Source organism: Gymnogyps californianus, chromosome 5 (genome assembly GCF_018139145.2).
Source record: "Gymnogyps californianus isolate 813 chromosome 5, ASM1813914v2, whole genome shotgun sequence".
In the NCBI taxonomy this organism is placed as follows: domain Eukaryota; kingdom Metazoa; phylum Chordata; class Aves; order Accipitriformes; family Cathartidae; genus Gymnogyps; species Gymnogyps californianus.
In genome coordinates this window covers 16,492,504-16,520,250 of record NC_059475.1, presented here as the reverse complement: position 1 = coordinate 16,520,250, position 27,747 = coordinate 16,492,504, and the positions used below count along the sequence as shown (strand labels likewise).

The 27,747-nt window shown below is 42.4% G+C and overlaps 1 protein-coding gene across 3 annotated transcripts; it reads left to right on the top strand.

Annotated features, from left to right (window-relative positions):
- Window positions 1–209: 209 nt before the first annotated feature.
- TPH1 (tryptophan hydroxylase 1) lies at window positions 210–27,720 on the top strand. 3 transcript variants are annotated; one of them, XM_050897312.1, is made up of 11 exons: window positions 210–406; window positions 17,312–17,449; window positions 18,461–18,644; window positions 20,679–20,779; window positions 21,469–21,536; window positions 23,050–23,246; window positions 23,729–23,864; window positions 24,366–24,492; window positions 26,188–26,283; window positions 26,892–26,980; window positions 27,314–27,720. In XM_050897312.1, the coding sequence occupies exons 2-11, from the start codon at window positions 17,330–17,332 to the stop codon at window positions 27,486–27,488; spliced, it is 1,293 nt and encodes a 430-aa protein (XP_050753269.1). In that variant the 5' UTR covers window positions 210–406; window positions 17,312–17,329; the 3' UTR covers window positions 27,489–27,720. The 3 variants fall into 3 exon arrangements, with proteins under 3 accessions (XP_050753269.1, XP_050753268.1, XP_050753267.1); XM_050897311.1 differs by having other exon boundaries at window positions 26,847–26,980; XM_050897310.1 differs by lacking the exon at window positions 210–406 and adding an exon at window positions 13,290–13,352 and having other exon boundaries at window positions 26,847–26,980.
- The last annotated feature ends 27 nt before the right edge of the window (window positions 27,721–27,747 follow it).

Below are 27,747 nucleotides of genomic sequence, written 5' to 3'. Positions count from 1 at the left end.
ATCTCTGTTGTCTTTTTCACTCAAGAATTTGCTTTTATTTCTAGAGCAGAATCTCTTGGTCACAGCAGTTTCTTAGCATAGCCTTTATTTTCCCCTCAAAATTAAATGTTGTCCATTTTCTCCTTTTTAATGCTTGCTGTTTACTTATTTTTTTTGGTCTAGATGATGATGAAATTCATGTGCTCTGCCAAACTCAATGAGAAAGGAAGAACCTGCTACACCTGGGGCAAGGACCAGTCTGCTGTAATACACAATTTCTCAAAAATCCTTCATGTGAAGACAAACAAAAGCAGCGAGCAGCTGTGCATTTGCTCCCCAGTCGCGGCCGTGTGCGTCAGTCGTGCAGTTAGTGTGCCCCTCAGACGGAGCCGACAAGGCGTGTGCTAAGTGAACCTGACATCACAAGGTTGGTAAAATAAACCAGGTTATTTCCAATAGCTATCGACAGAGGTTTTGCAATGGGAAATATTGTTCCTATTCTTCCTTTTGTTTGCCTCCCTGATTCAATTATTTACCTCTTTTCCAAAAAAATGGTTTTATAATGCAAGGAGCTGGCATCTAAGATTGGCAAGAGAAGAAGTTTGCTTCTGAGTTGTTATTGTGAAGAAAATGAAGAAATCCAGGGAAAACCCACTGGGGTTCTGTTTTCTTTCTTTCTTCCAGTTCGGGTCTTTGGGAGTTAGCTGTATGTCTTAATGATGTCTCAGAGAAGTCCGAGAGCTGAATTTTATGCAGACTAATGCAAAAGAGAATGCTTGAGAAAGTAACAGTGGTAGGATGCTGTGAAGAGAAGTAAGGCAGTAATACTAGAGAAAGAAAAGAGATGAAGAAGGAATACTGGAGAAAGAAAGAAAACAGGAAAAAACCTGGAAGGATTATGACAAAGGGGATAAATAGTGAGTAAGTGTGATGTTGAAGGAGAAAAGTATTAAATATCATTAACAATGTTAGCATTCTAGATCTGTCCAGGTGGAATATGTGCAGTCACCTATCAAAAAGGTATAACACTGATTGCATTTCATGTTTTCAAAGCTGAATCTCCTTTGTAGTTTTTCCTGCTCTCATGGAAATGAGAAAAGTTTAAGGTGAAGGTGAGGTCTTAAAAACCACAGCAGGTGGGGAAACTAGTATTGCTTGATTTTTTTATTTTTTATTTTTTTAATTATTATTCACCCCTCCACCCCACCCCCCATTTTTGCTGGCTGGCTGAGGCATCAGGGAGCCATTTCACGGTGGAGGTGAGGCAGTTTCAGGTGTTGCATGCCCTTGCCTTGCACAGGTCTTGAACCTGCCAGAGGTGAGATGTGAAAGCAGAGTCCTACAGGGTTGATGCTTGTATTGCACATCGGTCTGAGGTGAGCACAGCGTACTCCTGGTTTTGATAACTGGTTAGGTATTGAGGGGAAGGGGCCTGCTTGATGCCTGCCTGTTTTTACTCGAGAACAAAATCCTGCTCAGTCTGTAGTAGCAGTCAGTATGAGTGCAAATCTACAATTTTGAATTTGACTTCAGCGTTTTTATATGAAAACATACTTACCCAAAATTAAAAATTCTATGTGATTAATATATTCTGTTACTACTGGGATTAAAATCCAAGCCTCGATTTAACACACTTGTACATCCATGGTAGTTTCTTCATACATATAGAGTAGGCATGGTGACTGGCTGCATGTTTGTGCCTATAATAACTGAAGTCCCATGTTGTTGACACTTCCCCAATTTATGTCCCCTCATCCAATTTCCAAGGAAACCTTAGAAAAGCAAATGCACCTTGATATTCTGTGTTGCAATGGTGGCAGTTATTTATTCTGTGCTTTAGGTCATGCAAACTCCATTTTAATTTTGCAATGAGCTTGTATCAATATTATTTTTGTTGTCACGCACATCATTTTTGGTGACAGCTCTGTTTAAAGAAGTTGTAACTTTAACAAGCCATCTGTTAGCCTTACATAGAAAGGAAATGCTTTTGTCAATTACTCTAATGAAATCACAAAAATAATTTCCTAGTCTCCAGTTGTAGACCTGTCATCCTATCTTCTGTCAATAGGAGGATATTGAAACACACAGGAAAATACGTGCACACTTTTATCCTGCCCTGCAATATAGCCACAGTGCTGTATTTTAGTGCAGCAAATTGTAATTAGCCAGTGATGTCAGAAGGTTTTATTTTCCATTAAAAATTCTCTGTAGTGCACAAACTCTTTTATTCAACATCAGAGAGTTTCCTCATTAGTCAGGTAGGAACGCTGGGCACAGGAACCAGAGGAAGACATTCTGAGTTTATGCCAGCCTGATTAGTAAAGATTTTGATTTCATAAATTAAGAGAGCAGAAAGGAAGGAGAAATACTTCAGTTTAGGTGGGAATAAACAAAACTGCAAAATAACTCCATTTTCTCATTTGGGATGAGGCCACTAGAATGGCTGAATGGAAGGAGGGGAAATAGTGGATAGAAAAGGCTGGTGTAATGGGAAAGGGAAAAATGAATGGTGAAAACATGGAAGAGCAAGGAAGGACTCTGGCTTTGTGAGCTCTTTAGATGAAAGACATTTATGAGGGGATAAAAAGAAACATGGGAAATTGCCTATGAGCTGGCAAATGACGTAGGCCCAAGGGAAGTCTTCGAGGGACCTAAATGTATTGGCACTGTGCAATGTGAGCTGTTCATGTGGGAAAGTCCCAAGCCCAAATGAAGGGAAGATTTGTTCTTTACCTTTTCCTCCTCTTGGAGAGGTTTTGACAACTCCTAAAAGGAGGTGGGAGATAGATGCAGAAGATACTGGCATGGAGTTGCTCTGGAGTGGGGCTGGAGTTGCCCAGGCCAATTCCTGCACAGTGCCTGTGTTTACGGGTACAAGGGACAAACCCAGCAAGAGCAGCCAGGTGTAGCCCCAAGAGGCAAACTTCTTGCAGCCTTCCTGCTTCTCCAGCCTTTCTGGATGCCAGAGCAGGTGGGTAAGGACAGCATCCAGCACTGTGTCGGGGCAGCATCTGTGTGAGTGCATCTTGGAGCCCATCCTGCTCGCTTCCCTCTTGACCAGTGCTCTCGGCAATGAACTTAAGGATCAGAATCAGATCTTTTATTGCAATGTTATCACTAACTTTCACCAATGGATCTGGAGCCAACCCTCACGATGGAAGTGTTGAAAATAATCACAGCGCTACTCCACAGCTGTCATCTTTTGCATTAGAAGAGCTCTTAATGCTGCAGTACCCTCTCTGTGGTAGGCTTATTTTTGGTCCATGGTGTAAAGGTTGAGCGCGCTTTTTTGGAAGAACCCGCTGAATGCAACACAGCATGATGTGGTTGCCCTTATAGGATAAAGGAACTGCTGTCATGAGTTAATTAACCAGTCATTCTACGGATCCCCGAGTTTACTCAGACTTGAAAGAAGTAAACTTAAAGTAAACAAAGCTTTTTCCTTCCCACACATGCTCTAGGCCCTTTTGCTTCTTCCAAGAGATAACAAAAAGCTTATGAATAACAGGCGCAGTCTTTGTTGTTGTTGTTGACCTGTTGCAGAAGGCCAGCAGGAGAAAGATTATGCACAGGTGCAGTATGTGCGTGGCATCAGAGGAAGAGGACACACGGGTGTTTGAAATGAGTTTTTTTTTTTATTTAAATTCCTGTGTTAGGTTGGCAAAAGGATAAAAATGTCAAGGTTTCAGTGTTGCCTGTTACAGGTGAAGATAATTTTGACAAAAAGTGGTAATGTTCATGTTGAAACCTTATCAAAACAGAGGAAAGAGATAAAAGAGGTTTGAATTCAGTTCTCACCTTATCCAAAGGCTTTTTGTATTTAACCACCTTAAGCCGTGTAACCCCTTGATGCTTTGTGATGTGATTCAGCAGCAGGTCTGGATTAAGTTTTTTCCACTAGCCAGCAGTGACTGCCTGTTCAGTTGTACTGCTCAACCGTCTGCCTGTGTGTTTTTGAGAGCATAGTTACAAATTTAAAGTGATTTCTTTGTCTGGTTACAGAAGGAGAGCGTTGTGTAAAAGCACATCCTTGTCCAAATGTGGGCTTTCTGCCTTCTCTCAAACAGAGCTGTTCCTGACAGCAGCTTAGGCCTGCCCTCTCCTAACACCACGTCTTCATTTCTAGTCTTGTGTATGTGCTGGAGAGGTTTATGGAGGGAGATGTAATCACAGGAAGGAGTTCCCCTGTATTTTACTACATGCGCCTACGTCATGTGTTTGTCATTTGCAAATGACACAGCATGTGTCTATGCAGATGTCATTTATGGTGTGCTATGCCCAATTTACCAGCAAATCTCTGATAACTACTTTTACCATGTGATTTTTCAGGTGAATTTGCACCTGCCTATCAGGAAGTTCATTCTAGACTGTATTTCCTTAATTGTTTGTACTAATAGGGTAAAAGAAAGTGGGTGGGGTGAAAAAGCTTAATAAAAGCAAGAAATACCAGATCTATTTAACTCCCCTTGTCCTCTGGAACAATTCTCCCATCAGTCGAAAACAAAGTTGATTAAACACAATTTGTTCTTGACTAAAAACAGATTTAAAAATAAGCAAATATTTTGTCCAAGTAGTTTGCCAGATATTAAAAACTAGTTTGACTCATCCAGAATGAACTTTTTTCCCATCTTTTCTTTCTAAAAATTAGTACTCTCTGTTCCCATCCCTAGCTCTTTGCCATTTAATTCCTGAAAGTGTTGTGAATAGATGGGAGGTGTAGGGTTAGTTCACTAAATACACTGTTGCGAATTGTACCAAGCTCTGCTTGCACAAACTCTTCTTCTTTAAATCTTTGTTAACCTGTTCTGGTCTACACTTGGATCCTCTTGTCAATATTCGGTTATATAACTGCTCACAGTTTACCACCCTAATCTTTTATCCATTATCCTGGTTACTGTTTAGCTAATGCTTTTAGCCTTGAATATTCTTATAATGTTGTATTTCTCTGAAACAAAATTTTGCACCATTACTAAAAGCAAAGCCCTCTAATCAGGTAGATGAATCTCATTAGTGTTACATTTCAAGGAGCCTTTCTTTGATGCAAACTAATTAATTTTGTCCCATTGCAAAATTGTACTAACTATAATGGGAGCGAAAATCTAATAAGATAAAAGAAACTCAGAGGGGAAAAAACATCTGTCATGAGAACACAGCGAGATGAACAGCTTTTGCCAGTCTTGGAAATGATGTGTTTCACAGCTCCAAGGGTGAACATTTTACAATTGCCAGTGTGTTTAAAGTCCCTACTGTGAATTGATGGGTTTACATTGCTTGCTGGTTTTCATCATTACAGCAGAAAGTAACTGTGATTTAATTTACTTTGTTCGTGCTGACCAGTGGTCAGCGTTAGTGCCTAGACCAGAATCTGCCCTCAGTGGTCTGTTTTGCTCTGTGAACACCAGGATTTCAGTGGATGGGGGTGTGTCTAAAGTCTGCGGACTGAGAACGGTCCTCCAAGCTCCTTTCACTTTGAAACACTGATGAAACATAACAGTCTAGGAACAAAAAATCTGGCCACGTCTTCTGTTTCAGAAAGGCTGATAGTTTACAGCAAGGAGGTGAAACGGATACGAAAAACCTACCGTAACAGGCAGACCCAATGTCTTCTGTGATTGTTTGGACCTTAGAGTCAGCTCTTGATTTCCCTTGGCCTTGCCGTTTTTGAGGTGTATGAAATATATTGAATGCAGTCTTTCTGCTTCTTACATTCAACAAATCTAGTGTCGGATAAACTTCCTAAATGAATATGAATATGGTAGAGGTTGGTTACTGGCGCACGCTCATGGTAAGGCTGTGTTGTCAGAAGTGCCTGAAGAGCTCTCGTTCTCTTTTCTGAGTGGATCAAAGTCTGCTGAATCGTTTTCTGAGCTGTGCTTACTCATATCATTAGCAAGTACAAAGCTTTCTCCTTTGTTAGCTTGTTCCACCTCACTTTGAATGCAAAATATGCTGCTATTATACTAATTAGGCCAACAGGCTGAGGTTAACAAACACTCAGTCACTTCTCTTATCTGCAGGCTTATGTATGCATTTGACTGTTTTGCTTCGTGTTTGCCTATGATGTGAAAGAACTGGATAATTCTTGAGGTTTTTAAATAGAAATGATAATGTAGTAGCATTAGCGCTAACAGGGTGGTTCCTCAATGAATGGAGTCCACTTCTACTACACTTTCTACTTAAGGGATGGAGAAGTATCGGGACCTGGTCAGAAGTAACCCCTGGCTTTGGATCCCATGTTATTCTGAACGCTAAGAGTGGCTGTTTTCAGTGCTGGTGGCTGAGGTTGCCTATGGCTCTCTGACACTGTTCTCCTTTTTTCGGATGCTTTGTCTTTCATATTGAGGTTAAGCATTTTGCACCCTGTACTCTGAGCTCTCTGCAGCTCACAGCGATGGCAGCTTTGGTGCCATAGCCCTCAGCACCGAGCAGCTTCTCAGCCTCTCTCCCACTGCCAGGGCTTTGGGGCTGATGGCCGGGATTGGTGCGGTGCAGCTACGTAACCTCGGCTCAGACTGCTGTGAAAACAGCTGCGAGCCTCCCCTTCACCCTTGCCTGAGCCACGCAGCAGGTATGATGTGCCTGGTCACGTCCCTCACTGATCCCAGCTCGCTGACTTGACTTCCCAGCTTGACCTCAGACCTGCTTGCCACTACAGACTTGTCTGGAGATCTGTTGGCTGCACCTGGGTGCCATCCCCGGGCCTGCCCTGCTCCCCTTGCTTGGTTGCAGTGGCATTGCCCACCCACCTGGCTGTCATCGTCATCTTCGCACCAGCAACTGTGAGCAGGGCTGCAAAATCCTGCGGGAGGGACGTGGATGCGTGACCCTTCTGCTTTACCATCTGCGTAGTCATTTGACCATCCTGCCAGGAGGGCAGGATTGGTGCGCAAGGCTGAGCAGAAGAGTATTTGTAAGACTCAGGTTGTGCTAATGGAAATGCAGTATTTCCTTGTCCTCTCTAAGCTGCACTGTGTTTTCAGGCAGTATGTAGATCAGTTTGTCAAGCTTTCTGCTTGACTTGCCCGTGGCTGATGGTTGTTGCTGGACTAAACCCTGTTTGCTGTAGTAACACAGGGAATTTTTGCCGACTGGCGCAGGACCAGAGCTCTGTTGCTTCCTGCAGATTTAACTTGAGGTGACTTGGCCAACGCTGAGCAGATAAAAAAAAAAAGTTGTAACTGGCACTTCTGTACCCACTAACTCCAGAGCCGTTGGAGCAAAGAGCTCTTTCAGGACTTTGGATCCCAGTCAGACAACAGTTTTGTTTGAAATGTAGCTGATATTAAATTTGTGATATCATATTCACTGGTGCAAACAAATCAGAGCATGGTTTCTCCCTTGCCCCAGCAGCGTCTTAACTAATCTTTTGTAAAAAGCTTGCAAAGGTGTTGTTAGGAAAAACTACACCTTGTTTGCTCAGAGCAGCATGTAACTTAGATCACTCATGATTTTATTTAGCTTCTATGAAAAGAAAAATATTACCTGGCTCAGATGAAAGGGCTAATATTATTTCTTTAAACAGTCCAAAGCAAATATACAAACAGTGAATGGTCTGTTGGCTAGATGTGCTTCAGTAGATTTACACAGCATCTCTGGCTTTTCAAAATAAGCATGCTTAAAGGCTATTGATACTACAGCTGGCTGAATCATGCTAAGTGGGTAATTTGCGTGATTGATTCTTGCACTTTTCATTGGAAAAAGATATTTGTAAATGTTTTCAATAATTGCATAATTTAAATTCCCCTTTTTCTTTTGTTGCTTATTAACTGCTTATGAATCAAATGCTTTATTATTCAACAACTATTCAGTAATACGGAGAGTTAACTGTTTGCTAAACCAGGCTCATGGGGATGTGGTCCCTTTCCCAGTAGCTGAGTTATTGCACCGAGACTTCCAGACGTTTCTTGGCAGCCGCTCTGAGTATAGCGCATGACACTGTCGTAGCCTCACGCTGGTGAAAGGTTGGGTGAATTGCCCTGGGAATTGTTTGTTGGAAGAATGGTGGTTCACAGAAGAAGGGAGCAAATGGAAGAATTCCCTTGTTGAAAGCCAGGGATTTCAGATCCATACATTTGTAGAAAATTTGAAAAGCTTTTGGATTTGGAGCTGTTTAACTCCCAGCATTTAGGTAAATGACCTAAAACACAATGATAGGTTATCTCCTTTAAGTGAGAGAAGTCACAGTTTGGGAGAAGGAAGATTAGAAAGTGAATGGAAGTGAGTGCTGCTGCTTAGGTGTTGTTATGATCAATGCTTTATAAATATTAAAAATCAGTAGAAGAAAATGAGTCAGATTTTCACACCAGGAGTTTTTCAGGCATCAGTATATGAGGGCATCCATAAAATGCAAGCAGAATATGAGGAAGGTCTGTAAAACCTATACTGGAAAACAAACTGTTTCAAAGGGCTGCATGATATTCATCTTCACTCCTCTCTGCAACTTCCATAGTGCTTGCCTAAGTGCCATGCGATTCTTAAAGGCATAACTTGTCTGCAGCAGTTAATTAACAGAAAGGCAGAGGGCTGTGATTAGAATTTGCAGTAGTCTATTCTGGAGAAGGTAATTATGATTAGAGCAGACTTAGTATTAAGTCGTATTAAACTTGTTTTGTTCAGGGATTTAACACTTCATACCTTTTTCTGGAAAAGCTTTAAGTAGCCACATTGCCTCAGGCAAATGCTTCTGGTTGGAAAGGCAGATGGCTGGGCCAAATGAAGTCCAAGGGATGGCTGAGGAGGTTTATATCCCAGAAGTGATGTTGTGAAATTACCTCATTGGAGATTAGAGCACTTTCTCCTACCATGCGGGGAGAAGGGGTAATTCACACTGATGACCTTGATGGGACTGAGAAGACTTTAGGGCTGACTGATTCTCTCCTTCAGTCTTGCTGTGTTCAGGTAGATAATCTTACCTTTCAGCAGAAGATTAATATCCCTGCAGATCGTTCCCAACCTGCCTTTCCATGGTTCTTCCCTCATCAGTTGTTGCCAGTTGAACAAAATCACCCTCTGACACTGTCTCTCCCCCAGCGCTGGAGCACTTGGGAGCCCCTGCACTATGTTGATTTTTCTTTTTTTCTGTCTTCCCCCCCACCCCCCGACCAGCTTCTTCACAGTGTTGGTGGATACAAGACTTGTGCTGTGTCCGGAAAGATGTGCCAGGTTAGTTGAGTCCCTACGTATTTTACCTATGACCCATGGAGAGCAAACTTTCTCAAAGTGGGAGGAAGAGGAGATGTAGGGGAGAAGGTTTATGTTGTTCTGTGCCACAGACAGCAAAAAGTGAGTCCCTTTACTGTGTGGCTCTTTAGGGAGGGGAAGATCTGGAGGTGTGACAGTTTGTTCTTAATACTTTTGAGCCTAAAAATTTCCAGAGCATTTATCTACAAATGTGTACCCACAAGTGTCAGCACCACTGTCTGGTTGCAAACTCTGCTGTCAAGTTCCTGCTTTGAAGAACAAAACAGAACCCCCCCAAAAACTAGAGGAGAAGAGTCACCTCTGAGTTAGCAGCTGGGAAGCAGGAACAGAGTTGTGGCCTCTTCTGGACCCACTTGACATTCCTGGAGCTACTCCGGCAAAGGGCCCAAAAACCAAGGGACTTTTCAGTCTGACACCACCCTCTCACTTGGATCTGAAGGCTGCTGAGAAGAGGAGGATTCATTTAACGAGGAATTATGATGGAATAATGTAATTGAAAGCCAGCTCTCATAGCCTTCATGGTGAGTGCTATCACAGTTGCTCTGTGCCAATGCAACAGGCTTTGCGGCAGCCACACGTGGCAGAGCGCTGTCTTGCAAAACATGTGATCAGCTTGACCCACTTTTGAGCAGGGTCAGACCTGTGCTCGATCCTCAGGTGCTGATTATCTGTCTGGAGGGCTTTGTCTCTATGAGAGGCTATATGTGAGAAATCTCCTGTGGGCTTTAAAAAAAAAAAAAAGATCACTGTATTGCCTTACGTCTAATTTGATGAGAGGCCTGTTTCTCTATGGTGTCGATGCCCCAGGTTGTCTCTTTGTCCTTCACAAGTCCATCCCACCTCAGGGTCTGTGTAGGCTTCTGACGTCCCACTGAAAACTTTTGGCCTCTCTCTGCCTCAGTGCTCCTGCAGACCAACTCTGTGACAATTCAGACATTTTCTGGGTCAGTCTTTGCTTGTGCTGCCTCCTCCCAGGATGCGCGGAGTAGCACCTGTGCACGTTGCTGTCCTGTTTGCATTGCGCTCCATACCTGACTGCTAGTAGTTTTGCTGTGCCATATTGCTCTTTTCTGTGGTGAGGGGCCCAAGCCACCGCTCTTAAATGGTAGGATACACTGCCAGCTTTTGGGAGAAGGTAGAAGTGTCCCGCTGTCTGTGAAAACCCAAAGCAGCAGTTGTGCTCGTGACAGAGTGATGGTTTTCTGAAACCTTGCAACCCTAAAACTGTGAAGATTCAGCTTTTGGATGAAACCTTTTCAATCGTTCTCCTATAAAACCATCTGCAGATTCACAGGAGCTGGAAACCCTGCGTGGAGATGAACAGAGCAGGCTCCAGCGAGCACCCAGTGAAAACAGGCTGTAATCGAGTCAGTTCATGCTTTGTGGTTCTGCTCTTTCAGACTACAGGGCATTGGCTGTGGTGAACAAGCACTTCTTACTAAACCAGTGAATCAGCTTTAATCTGCTCCCCAAAATTCTGGGCACCCCGGTTATCTCTTTATGTAACTTATTAATTTCATATTAGGTTAAATTTCCTTGGCTGTTACTGTACTGCTTGCATTGTATCAGCAGTTACAGGCCAACCTGACCGTGGGCTCCCCAGTGTTAGGTATGAGGAGAGGGATGACCAGTGTCCCAGAAAGCTCCTGCTCAAATTGGAAATGACAGGGCGAGGATGGGAGGCAGGGACACTCCTGTCTGTTTATCCGACTGGGGCCTTGGAGGTAGGAAGTGCCCTTAAATCTGGCATAGCTGGCAGCTCAGTTTATATCCCCTCCATGGCTCCTGTGTGCCGTGAAGCTTGTGTGCTTCTGCTGAGCTCAGCTTCGCCATCTTGTGTCTTGGTGTGGCCCCTCGGACTGTCCTGTGCCCTTCCCTGTGCTTCGTGTCTTCAGGTACCCGTAGGTGCTAACCAAACCACTGCTTCTGTTGTCTCCTGGGGAGAGAGGCTCCAAAGCGGGTTTTCAGAAGTGCTTGGGTGACTGACTCATCTTTGAGCGTCTTTACAGTTCTGGGCTGTAGGGGAGGATGTCCATGTCCCTTAACACTAGAATAATCCATATGTATACACCAAGAATAAACTAGCTTTCCCAATGTATCTTGTGAGAGCTTGTAGCCTTTGAAGGAGAGGAAAAAGTAGATCTGAGTAAAAACAAATTAAAAAAAAAATCCTTCGTTCACAGTTAAAGTGACCTGAACTCAGCTGTCTTCTGACGCCTGAGGAAATGTGAGAATTGTATCTTGTGTTTTCTTTCAAATTTTATCAAGGATGAGCACAACATTTTGACAGAAAAGAAAGCATGGGAATTTCAACCTGGCTGCTATCAGGAAGTACTGGAAACCCAGCCTGAGCCCAGATTTCCAAATAAAAGGTGCTTACCTGCAATAGAAGAGCTTCTAGAGGGCTACCTATTGAGTAATTTAAAAAAAAAAACATATGCAGAATGACATTAGTTCTTATTATTGCTACATTTGAGCTAGGGAAAACTGACAGCTTAGTCATATTCTGTCATAAATATCTTACTGTGCCCTTGTTTACGGATTCATTATTAATAGCAGGCTCTCATATGCTAAAGATTCTGGGTAAAGATCCGACGAATTGTTTGCTTGTTCAGGATTGTTTGAAGTTCAGTGTCTTCTAGGAAGATTGAAGACACTGACATCATTGGAGATGTCAGTGCAAGTGTGACCGTGTCTACCTCGGTTAGATGTTAGCCTGCATATTGGCTTCATCAGTATAATTTGTCATTTGCATTATACCAGTGTCTAAGAGATCTAGCTGGAATCAAGGTTTCAATATTTCAGGCACTGAAGAGAAAAATACTGGATATTTTTCAGACGCTTGAGTAAATTAGGGTAAAACTAGTTGTTGCTGATTTTGAGCATTTCTTTGAAAGGTAGGTTTGTAAGGAACGTAACAAAAGACCAGAATCTCTGTTTTTGGACAGCCCTATGCCCAACACAAAATAATCAATCTCTGCTCCCCCAGACCCCTAAAGCCTCTAAGGGATTGTGTTCCTGGGGAACATTTTGGCTTCTCCTGCTGTGTACCACAAATCCCCTTATCTTAGTGTTGTTGCCAAGTCTGACCTGAGAGGAGACAGTAAAGACTGGGCTTATTGGAGTCTAAAAACCATGATAGTTTCTAAAATAAAGCATATGTCTAGATCTATATGGAAAATAAATGACACTGTATATAAGATATGAAAATATATAGTTTCCTGCTAATTGAAATGCAGTTATTCTTCCTGTGTGTGCAGGAGTTTTCTAGAAAAGAAGTAATGTGCTGCAATTTATTTTCACAGTGCATTTTTTGCTGTTATTTTCAGTGAAGAACTCGATACATCTACTCACCATGTTTCTCTTTGAGACTACAACGTGCACTACACACTTTTGCAGCAACCTTGCAGAGCATTTAGGGGAGCTCCTCGCCTGAGTCGCTGATTCCCCGTAGCTAAGCCATCGCCTTGCAGGCAACTATGCTTATTTACCCTCTGCTGCGGACCCAGCCCTCACCACCTCTCATTTATTATGCAGTTTGGCTTCCTTTTCCCACAGGCAGCTTACATATCAATTTGCAACGAGTGGACACGTGTTGGGCTGTGTCGACACGATGGAGGTAGACAGGCCCCCTCCATCCAAACACTTGCTCCCCTCAGCCCTGTGGGGTGCAAATTCGTGTTAGCTGCAAAACCCACAAAGTTACCCACAAAAAGTCAGTCTTCTCTGACCCCCCACCCCCTTAATCTTCCTTATACGGGTTGACCAAGGAGGTGTAACTCAGGAGGGAAAGCATCTCTTTTTGTGCGGGTTTTTTGGGGGTGCAGAGATGGTGGTTGGTTGGTGGCTGCGTCTGAGCATCCCTGCTCCGCAGCGTGAATAAACAGCTTTCAGCGGGTATTATTAAGAGGGTTAGCGAGCCCCTTCCTCAGCTGGGCCGGGCAGCGCTTCCCCCCGCCTTCCTCCGCCCCCGCCTCCTCCGCCCCCCGCGGAGGGCGATTAGGGGCGGCTCTCGCCCCCTCCATAAAGCGGCCGCCGGTGCCGAGCGCTGCCGAGCGCCGCGCTGCCCGTCCCGTCCCGTCCCGTCCCGTCCGGTCCCGGCCATGCACGCCGCGCCCCGCCGCGGCGGCTCGCTGGAGGCGGCGCCCTGCCCGCGGGAGGCGGCCGGCCAGGTGAGGGGGTGCGGGCTGGGCTCGGGGCTGACCGGCCCTGGGGGCAGCGCTGCAAGGGGGGGCCCGGTCCTGGCTTGCGGGAACAACGTCGCTTCTCTGAAGTTAGAGCTCTGCCGCCTCGCTGTTGCGGTTCTCGGAGCGGTGGTTTTGGGGGGAAAAGGGGAGCTTTCTGGCCCCGGTTACTTGGAGAGCGGTAATTGCCCTGCGATGGTGCTCCTCTGGCATCGGTGGGAGTGCTCAGTGCCGCTGGGGTTGGGATGGGACTGATGAGGCTGTTGTATCTGGACAGAAGCGGGAAAAAAAAAAGTGGTAAAATTCAAATGCGAGCAGATGAAATTAAGGTAGAACAGAAGTAACTTCTGGTGCATCATTGCTTAGGAGACAGAGGGTGTGATATAGCCCAGAAAAATCCACTCCTGGACTATTTCATGTTACAGTGGGAATACACTCAGTACATCAGAGAAGATCAGATAAAATCAGTGCTTATGTGTTGGCTGCAGTTATTGATACTGTGCAGTTTATAAAGTCAGTAAAATTCCTTGTGAAAACAAGAACGCTGACTGTAATGGAGTAAAGTTTCACAAAAGATTGTTTTGCCGTATCCATCAGATTTTTGGAAGCAAAATAAACTGTTCAACACAGCTTTCGTTTTGGTGTCTGAGAACTAAATCTAGGGAAGACCTTTGGTGTGGCTAAAAAATTTCCCTGTAATGTGATGTCTAGTCGTGGTCACTCATAAGATCATGTCTTCATCCTTCTCTACTAAGAAGTGTGTCAAAAGGACGGTGAGCAGCTACTTAAAGAGGGAGGAGGATATAAAATGCCTGTTGAGACTTTTTGTCAAGTACAATTAATGGCAATCTGTATCAAATACATTTTTTTAAAGATTTTTTGGTTTTCAATTTATGGCTCTAAAATGTAATTTCCTTAAAAGAGTATGTTTGGAACATTTTAAATCTTGGCTATTCATTAAAATAAAGAATTAAAGCACAAAATATGCACCCTCAAATATCTCTCTCTCAGAGAATATTCTTTGGGGAGGGGGAGAAAGGGAATGTAATTGCTATGGGCTCTAAAAGGAGCAGTCTTCAACCAGGAGACACCTAGATATCTGTCTAAATAAGGGCTTTAGAGTATCTCTGTGTTTGTGTATTTTCATTAAGACTTGAGTCAGATTGATGGCAAATCAGTTAATGATTTTCATCATTAATAACAAGCATCAATGCAATATTAATTCCCCCCTCACTCTCCAAAAAGCTCAAACGTGTTACCATACAAAGGAAAAGTGTCAGATTTGATTAGAGCTGAGTTACTGATACAGAATAAAATAAAAGTGAAGGTGCAGCTGTTGGAGGAGGGGAATTGTTTTTGCATTACCATTTTCTCTTGTTGTCTTGCACCAAAATGGTTGCTGCATTAATGTAGACCTGTTTTCAGTCCATTTTTTAGTTGAAAGTAAAAATTACTGTTGGTTTAGGGTTACGGATGTAAGTGGTGTGCGTTTGGCATTGTAGGCATCTGAAATTCTCTTCTGCAACTTTTTCAAATTCCTAGGTTAGAGGTCATTTTTAGAACTTAATGTAAGAACACACTGTGTTTTGTTTTATTTTCTTCATTGGTTTCTTAAACATATTACTTTATAAATGTTGTCACCTGATCCTAAACACAATGTTAGTTGAACTAGCAAAATACAAAATAAGAACATTAGTCTTCAATGCATGTAGTTTGTCCTAGCTGTGCACCTTATAATATTGCATGCAACTATGCCAAATCTCATAAGCTGATCTTGTCTTAAGTCAATGATCCTGAATGTGGAATCAAGCCAACATGCTGCGTATAAGCTGTATATATAAAACAGCCCAACAGTTTTTGCCTTCAAAGACCATCTAACTCTATTTGTAATGGAAACTTCTTTGCATCCAGCTTCTTCTGCAGCAGTATCATCTGAATAGGATTTGGCTCGCACAAATGGCGATCTCTGCACTTGAGAAAACAACCAATAACCTATATATAATTGTGGAGTTATTAGCTTTTTCTTTTCTGCCTGGAGTACCTTTGCTCAGTACTTGTTCCTGGCTCTTGTGATCCTGATCTGACGCTCACTGAAGTGAGCTGTGAAACCTGCAGGCTTCTCGGCAGAACCTGGATTGGGCCCTGTCACCCACTTTCAGCAGAGAATTTGATGTCTGGACTCAAGCTGATGGAGATCAGTGGCTTTGCTGGATCAGAAACAGTGTGATGGACTGGCATTTATTTGTACATTTATTCGCTCTCAATGAGAGAAGGTACAAGGTGTAATTATTAATAGTTTCTGATAGATGGCTCCCGAAGTACGGAGATGATGGCAATGCTGAGTACAAATACCAGATTAGTTTCACGACCAGCAAGTCTATCGCATCATAAGCCAGTGTTACAAAGTAGAACAACATGATAACTCTAGCCCAGTTCCCACGGGTGATAAACAGCACAACAGGGAGCATAGACTGCAAGTAAGGTATTACATAACGCGCCTGTAAGAACAAGTGCACCAACGCTGAGAGCGAATACATCAACATTGTGACCAGCGACTATTGAACTAATAAAATGAATGCTTATAACAAATTTGTTCTAACACATTCCAGTCAGATTTGTTGTTATTTCAACCCATCGTGCCCCACATTGGGTGCCAGAAAGGACTGTTGTAGTTTAACCCCAGTTGGCAACTAAGCACCATGCAGCTGCTCGCTCACTCCCCCCGCCCAGTGGGATGGGAGAGAGAATTGGGAAAAAACCCACAAACTCATGTGTTGAGATAAAGACAGTTTAACAGGACAGAAAGGAAGAAAAATAATGATAATAATAATAATAAAATGACAATAATACTACTAAGAGAATTAGAATATACAAAACAAGTGGTGCACAATGCCAATTGCTCACCACTCACTGACCGATTCCCACTTAGTTCCCGAGCAGCGATCCGCCCCTTCCCGGCCAACTCCCCCCAGTTTATATACTGGGCATGATGTCATATGGTATGGAATATTCCTTTGGCGAGTTTGGGTCAGCTGTCCTGGCGGTGTCCCCTCCCAACGTCTTGTGCCCCTCCAGCCTTCTTGCTGGCTGGGCATGAGAAGCTGAAAAATCCTTGACTTAGTAACATCCGTGTGTTATCAACATTATTCTCATACTAAATGCAAAACATAACACTATACCAGCTACTAAGAAGAAAATTAACTCTATCCTAGCTGAAACCAGGACAACCAGTAAGGTACAAAACCATGTGGTCCTACAGTGTTGGATGTCTGAAAATTTTTAGTGTGTGATTTGGGTGATTATGATAAGGGTTTGGCATGTGAATTAGGGGACCTGACAGATGGAATAGCTTGGTTGTGGTTGATCAGAGTGGGACTGCCTCTATAGTCAACAGATTCTGGTCTGCATAACATTTTAACTCCTTAGGTTTTGTCTCCTTTCTCTGTAAAAGCAGTGCTTTACAGTTATGTAGTGAGAGAAAGGCAATGATTTTTCAGTTCTGATCTACTAAATCCTGATCCATCTTTTCCTACCTATATCCAGCAGGTTTTGGATTATTCCCTTTAGCAATGTTCACTGAATTTGCTAACAAGTATTTTGTTCAACTTATTATTTCTGCTGACATCTTATAGCTCCTCCTCCCCCAAATACTAATGCTAATTATAAACTATACTTTTAAAACATTTTCTGCGTCCTAGAGAATGACTAAAGATATCTACAAAATCATTCAACTGAAAAAAAGAAATCTCAGTATTTCATCCTCAGCTCTCACAGATTCTATGTGTGCCTAACTTTATGCCTGTTATTGTGTAGTGGTTTAATCGGCACCTTTCCTTTTGTGGTTGATCAGTCAAAGCACAATATTACCCCAAGACAAACTGAAATGTAAAACTTTACACTTTTTGCACTAGCCATTCAAAAAAATCTTTTTGTTTGCTTGCATTTAGTTAAATAAGTCAAATTACATGATGATTGAAGATAATAAAGAGAATGAAGACCATGCGTCTGAAAGAGGAAGAACAGCTATCATTTTTTCCTTGAAGAATGAAGTTGGAGTACTTGTAAAAGCATTAAAACTTTTTCAGGTATGTAATAATCACATTGCTACAGCAGCTCTGTATTTTTAAATTGTAAGGATAGTTTTGGAACACACTAGAATTAATTACCTCCATTTATTAAGGATGTGATTCCTAACCTGGCTCCTACTTCGCACCCAAAGTTACCTATGAAAGCAAATTTATGCCTCAGAAATTAGATGCTGGTTGGCTAAAAATCTTCACAAAACATATCAGCTGCACTGACTAAAGACTGAGAGAGTTTTGTCTTTTCCTCTCATGAAAAGAGGATTGACACTCATTCTTTCTACTGCATATAAGAGGTGGGTCTGAAGCTGCTGCTGATGGCAGGTAGACACTTGGGGTGCTGACCCACACTGGGTTGAGCCCAGTGCCCTTGTCACCCTGCCTAGCCAGACTGAGGGTGACAGAGGAACTGCAATTACACAACTGCACTCCTTTGATTGCTGGGCAGGTATTGTGCAAGGAATATGCACAATGCCACTGTACTCTGTCATCTGGCCCTGCATGTCTTAGCCTAGGGTTTTCTCTATGTTCCTGATATAAGACATATGATTAAATAATTTTTCAAATAAAAGAAAAGTGAAATTTATGCCCTGAAAACTACTAATTTTAAGTCCCTTGCTTGCTTGTGAGATAATTATATGGTGACTTGATTGGCATTTTGGTGAATTTCCCCTGATCCAGTTACTAATCAGCTTCCTATGGGAGGGATGAAAGAAAAAGGTCTATGAATTTAAGCCTCCTGACTGTGTCTTTCTGCGGTTCCTGAATGTAAATGAAATTGAAAGAACACAGGTTCTCTTTCATTTTCTTCTGAACGGGAGGCTTTTTCAAATCAAACCATTTTCCCCCCCTTGAATAAGCAAACTGCTATCAAGAAATCCAGCTGACTAAAATAGCTTCACAAAGGTGTTGAATAGGCCATGACAGTAGGATATTAATTTGAAAAGCAAATTTTACTTTTTAGTAAATTGTTTTTAGTCAATCTGTTTGAAAACATTATTTCTCACGAAACAGGAGAAGCATGTAAATCTGGTACACATTGAGTCACGGAAGTCCAAGAGACGCAATTCTGAGTTTGAGATCTTTGTGGACTGTGACAGTAACAGCGAACAACTGAATGAGATCTTCCAGCTCCTGAAATCCCACGTCAACATTGTCTCTATGAACCCGACAGAGCATTTCAATGTCCAGGAGGATGGTAAGTACAAAATGTAGTTCTGATGAAAAGGCACTTCTCAATGTGTTGGTTTGAAATCTTTTTGTGGTGTCCACATCTGCATTTGTGTAGTGTTTTCAATCAGTAGCTACCAGGTTTATGCTTCTGTGTTGTGAATGAGTGTAGTTTGGTTGATATGAGCAGGGCTGCGTTGGCTGATGTCACCTAGGAATACAGGCTGTTTCAGGCTGGTGCAAATTGCATGTCTGTTACCTGTGCTCCAGTCCCTTCTCAGTACAGCACAACTGGCATCAACGGGAGTCCCTGCACCCATGCAGGCCAATGCAAGCCAGCATGTAGGCAAAATCTGAATGCAGGGCTTGGCTAGGGACTGTACACCATGATGACAGAGGTATAATACTGGCAGATCCCAGTTCAGTTCAGACACTGGTAGGAGTGGGAGATGGATTCTGCAATTTCCTCGTGTAGCTCTTGATTTAAATTTTTTTTTAACCACTTTTCATCATAACTGGTTACTTATATTAGTGTGAAAGCAGTACCTTTTAACTTTAGGATGCTTCACATCTTGTTTACCTTTTGTCGTGGTTTAACCCCAGCCAGCAGCTAAGCACCACACAGCCGCTCCCTCACTCCCCGCCCCACTCCCAGTGGGATGGGGAGGAGAATCGGGAAAGAAGGTAAAACTCGCGGGTTGAGATAAGAACAGTTTAATAACTAAAGTAAAATATAATACTAACAATAATAATAATGACATATTATAATAATAATAATAGTAATGAAAAGGAATATAACAAAAAAAAAAAAAAAGAAGAGGGGGGAAAAAAGGGGAAAAAAACCTCCCCAGTAATGCACAATGCAATTGCTCACCACTTGCTGACCGATGCCAGAGCCATGATCTGCCCCTCCTGGCCAACTCCCCCCTGTTTATATACTGAGCATGATGTTCCATGGTATGGAATATCCCTTTGGCTAGTTCAGGTCAGCTGTCCTGGTTATGCTCCCTCCCAGCTTCTTGCACACCTGCTTGCAGGCAGAGCATGGGAAACTGAAAAGTCCTTGGCTTAAGATAAGCGCTACTTAGCAACAACTAAAACATCAGTGTGTTATCAACATCATTCTCACACTAAATCCAAAACACAGCACTGTAGCAGCTACTAAGAAGAGAGTTAACTCTGTCCCAGCCAAAACCGGGACACCTTTGCTTCTAGTTGAAGAGATGCCTAAAGTTCAGGGCAGCGGGAAGTCGGTCCCATATATTTCTCAGCCACTGTGCTTGGCACAGGCTGGTGGGTAGGGAAAGGTGAGATGTGGTGTTCTTGGATAAAAACAGCTTACTTTAGCCCTAAGTAAGGGGAATTTCAAGCTAAACACTCACCCTGTCCTTTTTAAGAAAACTGAAAACATCAGGGGAGAAAAACAGTGTATTAACCGCTCTGCCAAGAGCTTGGTTAAAAACTATCTTAGGCTAAAAAAAACGTTGTCAGTAGCAAAACTGTAATGAAGCCTCTCTCTAAGGCTACGGGGCCTCCTTCTCTTCCTCTTCCCCCACAAACCCCTCAGCAAACCTGGATGCTTCTGAGGTACATAACCGCAGAGCAACATTTATTTCCCATGGTAAAGCAGGATGGGAGGACTCAAACCAGCTCCCACTCTGGCCAGGGACCACAGGCAAATCACTTCCCTACTCCTTTGCACGCTTTGTACCCTAGAAGATTCACAGCAGTGTACACAAGGAGGCCTTGTCTCAGTGGGAGCCTCTAGGTGCTACTCTAACAGTAATAACAGTTAAGGGCCACAGAAAACACATATTAACTGTTTCCTTCCCTGGACGCTTTGGAGCTGGCTGTGCTCTGTAGGCAGACTGTGGCAGTGACAGAGGAGGAAGTGTGAGCTGTAGGCTGGTGCCAGATAGGCAGTAGACTCCGTTGTCTTATTCATGCCCTTTTAATTTATAGATTTCGTTTGTAACCGCCATAGCCATACTTGAAAGTAGCGTTTCCTCCCTCAGCATGCTCGGAGTTATTAATAACTTTGTGGATTCCATGCGTTCCCTAGACATGGAGAACGTTCCCTGGTTTCCGAAGAAGATCTCAGATTTGGATAAGTGTGCAAACCGAGTGCTGATGTACGGGTCTGATTTGGATGCTGACCATCCAGTAAGTATTTTTTCCTCCCTACACCCAATCCTTAGTGAAAACATACTTTGTGGAGCTTACTTTAAAAAATTGCAGCTTTTCCTCCTCTCTTTCCTTCCCCTCAAGGGCGCCTCTGTGGGTCTGAGCACCTTCTCTTGGGGGTTTCATGTCTTTTTCCTAGTTCAGGCAAGGCCGTCACTGAATTCAGCTCCTGTGCCTTTCTGCAAGGCTTACTTGCGCGAGGACTCTAGGTCTGGGCCCTGAGTGGTCGCATATAAATTTAAAAAAAAAAAAAAAAGCTATTGTGAGGCAGGCTTGGTTCCTCCTCTTTCTTTCTTCCTTATTATAATTGGAGCAAACAAATCGGTACTTGGGCAGTGCAAAGTGCAATTTGTTCTGTAATTTAGAATAATCAAGCAAGTAACGAAGTTTGTATAAATTACTGATATGACTAAAATGAATCCTTGTCTACTGAATATACAGTTGCATGCATAAAACTGCTGATTCTTACTTTGGAGTATTTGCTTAGTTCACAGTTATTAAACATTTCAGACTACAGCTATGAGGTTCCTGCCCTGTCCTCTCATTCTTACACAGCGTACTTTTGTATTTCCCAACTGAAGAAATTTCAAGTGTCTTGTTTTAAATTAATTTTATTTACTACAGCTTGGAAACTCATTTAACTTTGTTTTTTTCCTTCCCCTCACCAGGGTTTCAAAGACAATGTCTATCGCAAGAGGCGAAAGTATTTTGCAGACCTGGCTATGAACTACAAACAGTAAGCTTCTTCCAGAATAAGCCTTCTGGGTGCCTTGAAATAATAGCAGAGTGGACTGGGAGGAGCTCACCTTCCCTGGGCTCAGATCTTGCTGAGACATGCTTGGCTCGGGAATCAGAGCTGGAAGGGTAAAACGAAGGGAGATGTAAGACAAGATTAAAAGGTAGATCTAGGCCATCTTACAGCTCCCTCAGCCTCTGATGAGTCTGAGGCCGTGGCTGCTCGGCCATTATGGCATCTGCGGCAGGGCTAATCCTCAGATGGGCAGCGATGCCAGCGTGGGCTTCCTGCAGTGTGGTGCATTTGGACTCTGCGGTCCCTCCCTGCTTCTGTGGAAATGGGTGCAACAAAGGAAGAGGGTGGACAACGCATGTTGCACAGCTGCCTGTGCCAGGATGTACTGACTTGGCTAGGGTAAATTGGTCTCCTTTGCGAAGGAGAGGAAGGGGAGGCAAAACCCAGTATATAGCGCATTGACCACTGAGTGTAAACTCTCTGGGCAAATGTTAATACTTGAATTTTCTTTCCTGGTTCAAACTAGTGTATGTGATGTGTAGATAAGGAGTTTTCTGTGAAAAGAAACTTGAAGAGCTTCTGTCTTTAGAGATGCTGCTTGGGGGAGGGAGCTCTTAAAGCAGTAAGAGTTTCATAGCCCAGTGCTGTAAATTCTTTCTAAACATGATTTTCATGTTGCTGTTGCCTGCTTGAATTCAAATGCCAAGTTCCTCAATTGGAAATGACCTAGAAATGGTGGGTATCTAGAGCTCTATTGCACTGTGTATTAGTGCAACTGGTTACCACAGCACAGAGCCAGTTACTGTTAATGTGTTGTTAACAGATTCCTTTGGGAAAGCATTGGCCATGCTGATTACCTGGCTGGCAGTGGAAGCTCAGTGTAACACTCCCATTGCTTTCAGTGGGCTTTAGGTCACACCCTTGCTATAATCCACTTTAATCAAGATCCTGAGGGCTAAATAGGAGAGATGGACTACAATTAATATCTTCAGACAGGCACTTGTCTCCTCCACATAGAAGTATGATTTTTACCTAACGTGTATATTTAGCTGCTTCCACGCAATGTGTTGTTAATTTAGGGAATCCTCTTTTTCTAAGACAAATCAAAAAGGTAATGGAAAGTAATTGCAGACAGGGAAGTCCAACAGGGAAAAGGATGTATTCTCAGCTCCTGAAGCTGTAAAGGTTATGCAGGTATTTTAAATGTTACTCTCAGCATTAAACACCTAAGAAACTGTTTACAGAACAGAAGTTTTCAGGCTCCAGTGAGGTCAATGCAAAGATTCCTGTCAGTTGATTTAGGTGGAAAAGAGAGCAGGCCCTTAGACTAAAAGCTCTCCAGGGCATAGACCAGATCTCACTGTGTATTTGACAGTGCCTAATGCACCCTGACCAGGTGTCATAGCCATACAGATGTTAAATAATAATAGGAGGTAAATGAGTCATCCGTTATTAGCCATTTACCAAGGAATGTCCTTTCTTCCTCTTCTCCTGGTAGTGGTGACCCAATTCCCAAGATTGAATTCACTGAGGAGGAGATCAAGACTTGGGGGACAGTGTACCGAGAGCTTAACAAGCTTTACCCAACTCATGCCTGCAGAGAGTACCTTAAAAACTTACCCTTGCTCACCAAATACTGTGGGTACAGGGAAGACAATATCCCCCAGCTGGAAGATGTGTCCCGCTTCCTGAAAGGTAATGTGCTAATTTTTCTTACACAAAAAAGAACTAAGGTCCATTGCAAATCTCACTACTAATTTGTGGGCACAGGAAAACAACCTTGGTTGCTTTTGCTTGTATTCATTCTGATCCTTTAAGAGGCCTTTTGGCCATCCATGTTTTAATGTATTGTGTCTTGAATATGTACAAACAGTGACAGTTGAGGAGCAATGCTACTTCTGAAGAGACTGTTAGCATTGGCTAAAGAGATACCTAGCTGTATTGTGTTGGCTCTAGGCATGAAATCGTAGGAAATCCACTGACACAAAGGTAGGGACATTTTTACTAAATGTTGGTCATTCTCAAGCTTAGGCCTAATTTTTCTAATCGTGATTAATTTTCCCACGTGCTGTTGAGCCAAGGTAGTGCTGTGGCTTTACCCCAGTTGTAGCAGGAAAGGTGGCAACATTGTGCAATTCTACACTAAACTAACGTACAATTTATCCGTTCCTTTTCAGAGCGCACAGGTTTCACCATTCGCCCCGTTGCTGGATATCTGTCACCCAGAGACTTCTTGGCAGGATTAGCATTCAGAGTTTTTCACTGCACTCAATATGTTAGACACAGCTCGGACCCTCTCTATACACCAGAGCCGTGAGTCATTTAATCTTGGGGTAGAATTTGAGAGAATTTTGAATCTCACTGCCCAGAGCCAAGCTACTTAAAAGCTGTTCAAGAACACCAGCAAGAAAACTTATTTTTAAGGTGCTGAAGACTCAGCCTTCACGCTGAATGTAATGAAGTTTTAGCATGCTCAAGTACCACCTTCATAAGTACAGGATTTTCAAAAGTACAGCATGTTATTGGAGAGCTCTTACTGATGTCGTTGTGCGCATAGTTTAATATTCAGTTGCCTCATAAATGTGGAGCTCAGATCTTAATTTTAGACAGCTGCTTCTGAAAATCTGAGTTTATGTACTTATGTAGAGTTGGTATGACCTGCTCAGTTGCTTTCAGCTAAACATGATTGACACTTTTCTCTCTTTTGGATATTAAATATTTTAATGCAAGACATTGTATCTGTTCAGTGGTGCTGCTTTTTCACTCTACCACAAAGACAGATCATGAGATTTCTTGTTTTGTTTCTTTTTCCAGTGATACCTGCCATGAGCTCCTAGGCCACGTCCCTCTTTTGGCTGAACCCAGTTTTGCTCAGTTCTCCCAGGAAATTGGTCTTGCATCACTTGGGGCATCAGATGAGGCTGTCCAAAAACTGGCAACAGTGAGTGTTTGAGTGCCTGGTGATCCCACTGAAAACTTCGTGCTTTACTAGGCTGATCCCACTCCATCAAATAAATTTGGAGCTTGTCCTGGTTTCGGCTGGGATAGAGTTAATTTTCTTCTTAGTGGCTGGTACAGTGCTGTGTTTTGGATTTAGTGTGAGAATAATGTTGATAACACGCTGATGTTTTAGTTGTTGCTAAGTAGCGCTTATCCTAAGCCAAGGACTTTTCAGTTTCCCATGCTCTGCCAGCAAGCAGGTGTGCAAGAAGCTGGGAGGGAGCAGAGCCAGGGCAGCTGACCTGAACTAGCCGAAGGGATATTCCATACCATGGAACGTCATGCCCAGTATATAAACAGGGGGGAGTTGGCCTGGAGGGGCAGGTCGCTGCTCAGGCATCGGTCAGCGTGTGGCGAGCAATTGTATTGTGCATCACTTATTTTTTTCTTGGGTTTTATTTCTCTCTTTTTTTTTTTGTTATATTCCTGTTCATTACTATAATTATTATTATAATTATATAATTATTACTATTGTTAGTATTATATTTTATTTTACTTTAGTTATTAAACTGTTCTTACCTCAAACCGCAAATTTTACCTTCTTTCCCGATTCTCCTCCCCATCCCACTGGGAGCGGGGAGGGGTGAGTGGCTGCGTGGTGCTTAGTTGCTGGCTGGTGTTAAACCACGATAGAGCTTCATGTCAACATTAGCCACACCAGCTGCTAGAGCTATATGTTTCACTGGTCCTTGGCTTTTAGAGCATGTAACGATTTTCTGTGCTAGGAAAAAAATACATTTTAAGGTTGATATGATTGGTATTTTTCTTCCCTTGGTTGTCAAGTAAGGGTGCAACTTCTGGTGGTAGATCACTTCTTCTAGATTGAAATTCTATGGTCTGTTTCTTCCAAGCAAAATCTTCTTACTTCTGGGAACATGATTCAATGATTTTAAAAGTAATCTATTTCTTTAATGTGTAGAATGAATTGTGATACGGTGTTTTCACTGAATGTGGTTAGCACTAGCGTTAGATACTTTTCAGCCAAGAAATTCAGATAATATAAATTAATGTTATTTCCTGGATATCAGTTTCTGGATGCTTTGGCAAAAATATTTTAAGATGAAAATTAAATTTAGATGAAAAATAATTGATGCCGGTTATGAAAGAACTGGTTTGCTGATTTTTTAATTTTTTTTTTTTCCCCATCTGGTGTAGCTAGTGGTAAAATTTCTACGACCTTCAGTGGGAGCAGAGCTAAGCCATCTATGAAAATAGCGTCCTCCCCATATACCTGCAGAAATCCTGAAATCCAGCAAACTAAACGTCTTTAATTTTACAGGCCACTAAACAAATGAGAAACAAACTGTAGTGGGCTGATGTTTTCACTCACTCACAGAGATCCTCTCTATCCAGTGTTTCTTTTAGGCTGAAGCTGTCATGTCATAACAATATTTCTCAAAACGGATTTACATCTCAGTGTTGCTACTGACATTAACAGCTTCTAGCCTAGCTGGGTCATCTACAATATCAATCTTCTGGCCTCCCTCCTCTTTAAATATCTGAGAAGGATAACCAAGTGATGACTGTCTGATATTTGCAACTGTTTGACACTACCTACAAATAGAAATACCCCCATCTAGTTCACCACAGCATCTTTGCTGAAGGCTGAATTATTTTACTCCCTTCTCTGTTTCAGTGCTACTTCTTCACTGTAGAGTTTGGCTTGTGCAAGCAAGAGGGACAGCTACGAGTTTATGGGGCTGGCTTGCTCTCTTCGATTAGTGAGCTCAAGGTAAGAGTATCTACTGCTTATTTATCTCTTTTCTTTGTTTGTACCTGATTATTATTGTCACTGTTTTGCCCTGTTTTTTATGAAGTATAATTCTAAAAATCTTTCTTTCGAAAACTCCTAGATACCTACTAGACTTTAAGTAAATTCATTGTGTCAATAATTACTGGACAGTCTGCTTTTGGATATATGCTGAGCAGCTCCCATGTCTTTCACAGGAAGCATTAGATGACTGGTATTTCTTAATGTTAGGTTCCAAGTAATTGTTTTCAGAATAAAGCTCTGCTGGTTTAACCAGATTCTGAAAATATTGCTCTTGTTTACACATGAGCCTCATGTCTGAGGAATCCCTTTTTTGACCCAGATTGGCAGAACATGACCGTTCAGAGTTATTGCTTTGTTAAGCTTTAACCACAGTTCATCTGCAGATAAAAATTCTAAGAAGCAATGCACTAAATATGGTCTCACTTCATCTTTTTTTATTCACTCTACCTCATGTCATCTTCCTTGTGGATTCTTTGGGTGGTGATGTTCCTCTGACACATGATAACGCATTATGTTACCAGCACTCGCTCTCTGGCAGTGCCAAAGTCAAGCCTTTTGATCCAAAGGTCACCTGCAAGCAAGACTGCCTCATTACAACTTTCCAGGAGGTTTACTTTGTTTCTGAAAGTTTTGAAGAAGCAAAGGAAAAGATGAGGTACAGATTTTTTTCCCTGTTTTATAAAAGCAGGTTTGATTTTCTGCATCTCTCAGTAGCTTTTATTCTTACCACAAACACTTTTATTCTTATCACAGTTTTATAATTATCTTTAATTATATTATTTATAATTATCTTTCATGGGGCTGGAAAGCCGAAATTAGTATTTACTTGGTCTTCTATGTACTGGGTGGGAAAGATGATGAACCATATGACAATTACAACTATCTTTAAGAAAGTAAGTAGTTTGGAAAAGTGGTTATTGATACTGACTGCATACAGAGGATGCAGTTGTGTTTTGTTTATAACTCCCTCTCTTTTTTACTTGAATAGAGAGTTTGCAAAAACCATCAAGCGCCCGTTTGGCGTGAAGTACAATCCATATACTCAAAGCGTGCAGATCCTGAAAGACATGAAGAGCATTGCCAGCGTGGTGAATGAGTTACGTCATGAGCTGGACATTGTCAGCGATGCCCTCAGCAAGATGGGCAAGCAGTTGGAAGTTTAACACCCCTGTCAGCAGTGTGGTGCACTCGGCAACTCTTTTCTTTTCCCTACTGATTGCTTTCTAAGTATGTAATGTGTTGTATGCAGAACTCTCTCCTTTACAAATGGAAGAGTGAATGGCCAATAAGGATAATAACAACTTTATCTTGTTTCTCTGTGTAAAGTCCCTTACAGAATGTATTCCTCCATCCCCCTTGGATAAAAAAGGCCCGGAGAGATGCCTTTGAGAAGCTGGGGGGGGGGAGTAGAGAAATTGCTAG